The sequence below is a fragment of the Bison bison genome, unplaced genomic scaffold (genome assembly GCF_000754665.1).
Source record: "Bison bison bison isolate TAMUID 2011002044 unplaced genomic scaffold, Bison_UMD1.0 scf7180017864231, whole genome shotgun sequence".
Lineage (NCBI taxonomy): Eukaryota > Metazoa > Chordata > Mammalia > Artiodactyla > Bovidae > Bison > Bison bison.
This window is the reverse complement of record NW_011494803.1, coordinates 133,670-142,280: the sequence shown is the minus strand read 5'-3', so window position 1 is coordinate 142,280 and position 8,611 is coordinate 133,670. Positions and strand designations below refer to the sequence as shown.

The following is an 8,611-nucleotide window of genomic DNA, read 5'->3' as shown; positions in this document are numbered from 1 at the left end:
CTGCACCCGCCTCTCTTGAAGAATGCCCTTGAACTGTTTCCTGAGGTTTCTTGGGTGAAAGAGATGTAGCCCAGCAAATAGAGTATAATAGCAACTTTTGATCATGTTTTATCTAGGTAATATTCTGAGAAATAAATAAAAAGGATTTTTGCGCAAAGTTACATGTTCTTCGTATGAGAGTAAATTCTTATCCATCAAATACACTAAAGAATGAAACCATTTATTTTGAAGCAGAATAAACCTTTTATATTTCTGTTCATTTTCTTGACATTTATGAAAGTCTAATTTTTTTATTCTGATTTCTTAGATGGATTAAAGTTCTGATTTTATTAGTAATCCTATGCTGTCGTTAAGAGTTAGTTTCAAATCTTAGAATTAACATTATACAAAATATATCCATTGCATCTATTATTTCCAGAAGAAATAGCTTATTTACTAAAAGTAAGTAATTACAGAGAAAACATAAAATATATATTGGAGTCATGGGGTAAACTTTTTTCCAATTTAACGCCAGACTTAAATTATTATTTAGTTTTTTTAGTTTACTCTCCCAAATGGCTGTCCTCTATATCCACCCCAATATCAAATACAGAAACAAACAAGTTTTGTTTTGAATAATAAAATAGTAATCTGTCATCTTATAAAAGCTGAGAAAATACTCATTTCATTAATTTTTTTTCTTGTCTTCTTAGCTGATTTTGGACTCTCCAAAATCGTAGAACATCAAGTACTCATGAAGACAGTATGTGGAACCCCAGGGTACTGCGGTATGTTCTGTAATACTGATTGATATTTTACTTCTTTGTATTCAAAGTCCTAATATCTCTATTTGAGACATAATTTGATATGAGTCTCCATGAGGAAGGTGTTTATAAATGACACTCAGACCAGCTCTTGCTCTGCATGAGGGGTTCAATGATGTTGATTTTAGGGTGCCCCTGCAGGACAGCAGGGAGGTGGGAACCAGGAGAGGAACAGGAGCTCTGCGCCTGGGGACCAGGAGAAGGCACAGGAGCTCCGCACCTGGCGACCAGGAGAAGGGACAGGAGCTCTGTGCCTGGGGACCCAGGAAGAAGTAACAGGAGCTCTGCGCCTGCCTTTCAGGGAGTAGCTGCTCTTATACTCAGTGTACTGCTCTTCTACTCAGGAGTAGAAACAGACTCTCCAGGGCAAAGAACAGGGAAATACCTTTGTGATTGGGATTAAAGCCATGAACCCTTTGTCACTTTACTCACGTGCTGTTTGTTAGGAGGGTGTGTGAGGAGACGTGTCGTTCATTCCGATGGTGTGCAGGACTGCAGGGAACAAGGGTGGCCCCTGGTTCTCATTGATGGCCCTGGTCTAGCCTCACTAGAAGGGCAATAGGTGGGGTTTCCCAGCCAGAGGCCCTGGAGATAACACAGTCCTCACATCCTTGCCCATCCTCCCAGCCTCCTGGAACGGGCTGAAGGCACCCTGAGTACAGGCCACAGTCCGGAGACAGAACAATAGCGTTTGATCCAAGACAGCATGAAGCTCGCCCCCCTTTTTTTTTCTTGATGACTCTCTCAATCTGGCAACAAGCTAAAAGCCAATAAAGCTTATAAGAATTTCTCAAGTTTTTCTGACTCATGAATACATCACAAATTAATTAAAATCTGTGTTACAAAGAAAAGAGACAAGATTTCAAGTTACCAGTCGTAAAACTATCTATCATTTTCTCTTAAAACTATCTATCATTTTCTCTTAGGGCCGTCATTTTTTTATACAAATCTTCCTTCACTTACTCATATGTTCACCTGCTGTATTCAAGTCAGTGCTTGGCACCAGGAAGATGCATTTTCTTGCCCCCTCCCCCACTCCCATGGGCTCAGAATCTGTAAGGAACGAATGTGAAACCAAACATGTATACCTTGAGGAATGCCATGTTATGCTTATGGAAAGGCCATTATGGAAACATAGGAGAAGGGTGGTTTCAGCGTTATCTGTCCTATTCTTCTATGGGATTTATGTTTGTTAGTCACATCATGTCATAAGTAGACACGGAAGAATGACATTACTAACTCATTTTAACAACTTTTGAATTCACAGAAGTCAGACTGGAACAGTGCATTAAGAAAGCCACTGAAGGAAATGCATGATTAAATGTAGGATTCACAGAATGTTAGTGCTAGAAGGAACTTTAGTATTCATCTAGTAACATTCTCATTTTACTAAGGTCAAAAGAGTATGACTTCCTCAAGATTCCAAGTCTAGTTACTAGAGGATCAGGGATGAGAATCCAGGTATTCGAGGTCCTAAAAACAGAATTACAGAAGGAGGTGGAGCTAACCCATTCCAGTGCTCTTGCTGGGGTAATCCCATGGACGGAGGAGTCTGGCAGGCTGTAGTCCATGGGGTCAACAGGAGTCAGACACAGCTGAGCACATACACATCACACTAATCAAAAAAGCAACATAGAAAAATCAATATAGTTTCCCTTCATAGCAGTATATATCATTTACAACTTTCAGTTTAAAATGTTCCTTATTTAAATTTTTGAAACCTCAGAAGTGTGGGTCATTGTAAGAAGTGAAAATCCGAACACTGTTGCTCAGTCGCTCAGTCATGTCTGACTCTTTGCCGCCCTATGGATAGCAGCAGAGAAAGACAGGGACCGTCCTCCACCATCTCCCGGAGTTCACTCAGACTCATGTATCTCGAGTCGGTGATGCCATCCCACCACCTCATCCTCTGTCATCCCCTTCTCCTCCCACCTTCAATCTTTCTCAGCATCAGGGTCTTTCCAATGAGTCAGTTTCTCACATCAGGTATCCAAAATATTGGAGCTTCAGTTTCAGCATCAGTTCTTCCAGTGAATATTCAGGGTTGATCTCCTTTAGGATGGACTGGTTTGATCTCCTTGCAGTCCAAGGGACTCTGAGGAGTCTTTTCCAGCACCACAGTTGCAAAGTATCAGTCCTTCGGTGCTCAGCCTTCTTTATGGTCCAACTCTCATATCCGTGCATAACTACTGAAAAAAACCATAGCTTTGACTACATGGATCTTTGTCAGCAAAGTAATGTCTCTGCTTTCAATACACTGTCTATGTTTGTCATAGCTTTTCTTCCAAGGAGCAAGCATCTTTTAATTTCATGGCTACAGTCACCATCCACTGTGATTGTGGAGCCCAGGAAACTAAAATCTGTCACTATTTCTACTTTCTCCAAACATAAGACAGATGTTGATTTCTCTGATACACTGGAGATCTGGAGGTAGGCGGTCCAGGTGGGTTCCACAGCTATGGCTCTGCAGGTGTGGTGGATCTCAGTGTCAGGGATTCAGACTTTTTCTGTCTTACTCTACCATTCCTGAGTATGTTTCCTCACAGTCCAAAATGACTGCTTGAAATCAGTCATTACATCTGCATTCTACAACCAGAAGAAATAAACTCTACGAAAGCACATTTTCATGTTAAATGCACTTCCGGAAGCCCCACGTGTCACTTCCACTTGTATCTTATTTGCCAGTACTTAGTTCCAGCCCCAGAAGACCAGAGAAACTGCCAGTACATCCTTACTGGACATGCCGCAGTCCCTCGTGAACTCGGGGTCTGTTAGCAGAGTGAGTGCTGCACCAGACAACTGTCTCTACCACAGGCTTACAAGCGAGATTGTCATTCTCAGAAAAACTGTGGAAACCATTACAGTATGTTCCCTTTAGCCATCCTCTTCCTCTGTTTTTATACTTTTATTTTCCTTAACTGTTGCCTGACGACCTGTCCATCACCCTTCCTTCTAATCGTGCCATATGAACTTCTCCTTTCTCTAATTCATATGTCCTTGTTTGACCTCATCCTGAATTTCTTTCCTGCTTCCAGATCTCCAACAACACGGGGAAAAGAAGAACCCTGAGTTCTCTACTGTATACCAGTGGGGCAGCCCATTTTGACCCTTCATTGCTGACCAGTTGACAGAAGCATTGAAAGAGGATTGAGGAGAGAATGAGACAACAAATTAAGGGTTTCCCACAACAGTAAAGCTGGTGGTCAACTTAGTAATTGCTATCTAATACTGAATTCTAAGTATTCCAGGGAGATAGGAAGGTTAGAGAAATCCTCTGAGAATTGAGCAGCCTGAAATGGAAGGATCAGGGAGAAGTTACCCTAGCAATCTCTCAGAGTCCCTTCTGGGACTGAGATAGCAGAGTCCTTTCAACAGCTTATTAATAATAGTGATAAGAGCAAGTCTTTCTTGTGACAGTACAAAATGGTCATTCCCAGTCAGTCAGTTCAGTCCCTCAGTCGTGTCTGACTCTTTGCGAGCCCGTGGACTGCAGCACACCAGGCCTCCCTGTCCATCACCGGCTCCCAGTGTTCACTAAAACTCACGTCCATCGAGTCAGTGATGCCATCCAACCATCTCATCATATTGGGCACCTACCTACCTGGAGAGTTCATCATTCATTGTCCTGTCTTTCTGCCTTTTCATATTGTTCAGGGGGTTCTCAAGGCAAGAACACTGACATGGTTTGCCATCCCCTTCTCCAGTGGACATTTTGTCAGGACTCTCCACCATGAGCTGTCCATCTTGGGTGGCCCCACACGGCGTGGCTCCTAGTTTCAGTGAGTTAGACAAGGCTGTGGTCATGTGATCAGATTGGTTAGTTTTCTGTGATTGTGGTTTTCAGTTTGGTCATTCTCTGAATAAATGATTGATCCATCTTGATTCACTATGAATGAATGATTCATTCACTGGTAAAATGAACACTGAATGTGTTAATAGACTCCATGTTAGTCACTGAGATTATGAGTGAACACAGTATGATCTTACCCTTCAAGGATCTCATAGGCTATAAAAGAAGAAATATCTGTACAGGATAAATCAGAATTTGTTGTGATAAATTACATTCTTATCTGAGCCTAAGGCTCAAGGATGCAGAGGGGAGTGAGTAATTAATCCTTCTTAGGTGGGCCTTTACGGAGGAGGGACACTGGAGAATTGGTAGGAGTTCAGCGAGTGAAGAGGCGGCCGTGGACCTTTGTCAGCAAGCACAGGGACAGAGAAGGCAGGCGAGTGGCAGCATCTGGCAGCTCCAGGGACTATTTGCTGCTCGGTCACTTTGCATGACTACAGCATGGAGTCTTCGGTACCAAGAATGCAGATGGACTTGGAAAAGTAGGATGCACCAAATTTTAAAAGAATCTGTGCACTAGGCCAGGGGATTGAGACTCGCTTTGGGGGATAATATTGACCCAACAAAGGTTCCTCATCAGAGCAATTATATTTTAAAACCAAGTCTGTTTTATCAATATCCTGATAATGACATTATGACAAATGAATCTGAGAGAGAAGAGAGATCAAAGAAGACAAATTAGAAAGCTATTGTAGGTGCTCTTTCCTGTCAATCCAGTCATTTATTTTTTAACATAAAATTATTATAAAAATACTATTTCCAACTCTTGCTTTGCCATCTTATGAGACAATGCTCTTAAGGCGATGCTGTCTCATAAGAGAGGCTTGTTTTCCATTTGTTTGTCCCTGGCAGATATCCACATCACCCTTGGGGCTGGGTAACGGGGTAGAGGGAGCTGAGTGGTTGAACGAGATCGAGGCAATCCATCCACTGCGCTGGAGGCAGAGGCTCCCCCAGGAAGGTGTGGTTTGCTGAACCGCACGACAGAAGGAAGCAGCCAGGATGCTGCGGCAGGAGGGGGTCAGAGAGGAAATAAACGTGCTTTCAGGCTCCCAAGCGCTAGACTCACACTGCAGTTGTAGAGGCCAAGGCAGGCTTAGAAATAAAAACAGGAAAGTTTGATTACTTAATTTAAAAGGCAGGGTTCATAATATATATAAGCAGACATATATATTCATACAGTCTCTTGATCCAAAGGAAATACAATAGAATATTAACCCCAAGAGGGGGCAGGGGGGCAAGATTTTAAGGACCCGGTGACACTGGGGCACGGGCAGCAGGCAGCCTAGAGCAGAGAGAAGGTGCAGAGATGTGAATTGTTTCAACTTAATGTGATAATATGTCTATTCATCTGTCTCACAAGCAATGAGACCTTTTATAGGTAAGGCTGAAGCCCTCTTCGAGGATCACCCTCAGTTCCAGCCCTTTCTCCCCATACCACATATAAGTACTGGTTTGTGTGTGTGTTTGTTTGTTTGTTTTAAGTTCATTGCAAAAAGAAAGTCATCATTGTGAGTATCAGTTTTCCATGTAGCCTTCTGAGAATATTTGGGTGAGGAGGGAACTGTCCCTTTATAGAAAGAGCTGAAAATGAGATCCAAGTGCAAGACTGGCGGAAATCACAGTCACGCTGTGAAAAGCACAACTTTACACAGAGACTTTGCGTTTACCTTGGACGGTGACAGAGAAGGGAGGCTGAGCTTGCTTCTTGCTTGATGTAAGGACGATTGTGTCCTCTGTGAATTATTCTTATGTACACTCTGTCGGATATCTTGAAGGCTTTTTCAATTACATCTTTGGAGAGAGTAGGTGTTTATGTTATACCATGTGTCATTTGTTAGGAAATTAAAAAAGGAAAGCTATCCAATCAGTCTCACTTACAGAACTTTTGCCCCAGGCTATTAATAACAGAGGGTTCTCCTATAAAAGAATCTCAAAGGAAAAAAGATCACAGATACTGTGTATTTAAGCAAATACTCATTATTTCCTGGGAAATGTGCCCAGTCGAAACAGAACTCCAGGCCAGAAAACTAAAATTTGTGATTCAGATAAATGGAATCAATGACTAATACTCTGAAATACTCCATGAAGTATTCAACGTTGAAGAAATTCTCAAAATCTTCTTGGGAATAGAAATAGGTCTCAAGAAAAAAAATATCCATTGGGCATGGCTCCTGATAAATGTGTTACAATGTAACTATGCAATACTACTTCCAGAATATCTTAACTGGTTGAGATATTTAAAGCTTGAAGTTTGTGGGTGTTCTGCAGGTGGTGACTATAGCCATGAAATTAAAAGATGCTTGCTTCTTGGAAAAAAAGCTATGACTAACCTAGACAGCATATTAAAAAGCAGAGACTTTACTTTGCTGACAAAGGTCCGTCTGTCTCGTCAAAACTATGGTTTTTTCAGTAGTCATGTATGGATGTGAGAGTTGAACTATAAAGAAAGCTGAGTGCCAAAGAATTGATGCTTTTGAACTGTGGTGTTGGAGAAGACTCTTGTGAGTCCCCTGGACTGCAAGGAGATCCAACCAGTCCATCCTAAAGGAATCAACCCTGAATGTTCATCAGAAGGACTGATGTTGAAGCTGAAACTCCAATACTTTGGCCACCTGATGTGAAGAACTGACTTATTTGAAAAGACCCTGATGCTGGGAAGGATTGAAGGTGGAAGGAGAAGGGGACGACAGAGGATAAGATGGCTTTATAGCATCACAGACTCAATGGACATGAGTTTGAGTGAACTCCAGGAGTTGGTGATGGACAGGGAGGCCTGGCCTGCTGCAGTCCATGGGGTCACAAAGAGTTGGACACAACTGAGCGACTGAACTTAACTGAAACATACCCACGCCCATTATAGACAAGAAATACAAGATGTTAGAGTAGAAAAGAAAAACCAGTATGGAAGTGGTTATATAAAAGAATGTTTCTGTCTAATATCAATTATCTCATTTATTCATAGGCTTAGTTAACTGAATTATGTATCTTCATATTTTATATTCCTACTTGTGTATTTATGCACATTCTTTTTTTTTCCAAGATTGTATAAAGAATTTTATTTGAGGGTTTTTTAAGTTGAACTTTTGTTGTTGTTGATGTTTTTGTTTTGTTTTTCAGAAAATAGCAAAAATCAAACCAGAATAAAACTAAGTGCTTTAGAGAACAGTAAATGTTGCTATATTCTCTTCTCTGCTGCACAATCAAAATAAACATGATTTAATAATTTTATACTAATTTTTATTTTACTTTTTGAAGGCATGATTAGCATCTGTTTTAGTTTTAAACGTTTATTTTGTTTCATAATCTTTCCTTTTTAAAATTATTTATTTTAATTGGAGGTTAATTACTTTACAATATTGTAGTGGGTTTTGCCATACATTGACATGAATCAGCCATGGGTGTACACGTGTTCCCCATCCTGAAACCCCTCCCACCTCCCTCCCCATCCCATCCCTCTGGGTTGTCCCAGTGCATCAGCTTTGAATGCCCTGTTTCATGCATTGCACTTGGACTGGTGATCTGTTTCACATATGGTAAAATATTCAGGTTCCAGAAGCTATTAAGAATTTATTTCCTCTTGGCATTTGCCAGGTCTAATTATTAGAGGGATAATCTTACTTTGTTACCACATTGATATATTCTAAAGAAATAACCTATTCCATTCACTGTACCAGAATTAGAATTTTTTGAGCAGTCTACAGTCAGAAGAGATTTCTGTCCACATGCAGATACATTACCATGAAAAATATTGGAAAATTTAAATGAGTAAAAGATGTAAATCTAATAGTCTAAACTACAAACTTTCTTTTCTTCCTTTGTCTTACTCATTTTATTTATTTATTTTTTTAGTATAAATTTATTTTAATTGGAGGCTAATTACTTTACAATATTGTATTGGTTTTGGCATACATCAACATGAATCTGCCACAGGTATACACGTGTTCCCCATCCTGAA

The 8,611-nt window shown here is 40.7% G+C and overlaps 1 protein-coding gene across 1 annotated transcript in view; it reads left to right on the top strand.

Annotated features, from left to right (window-relative positions):
- CAMK4 (calcium/calmodulin-dependent protein kinase IV) overlaps window positions 1-8,611 on the top strand; it is a 175,788-nt gene that overhangs the window by 127,979 nt on the left and 39,198 nt on the right. The window contains exon 7 of the mRNA XM_010846144.1: window positions 693-767. Coding sequence (XP_010844446.1) covers window positions 693-767 — 75 coding nt within the window. The remainder of the gene's footprint in view (window positions 1-692; window positions 768-8,611) is intronic.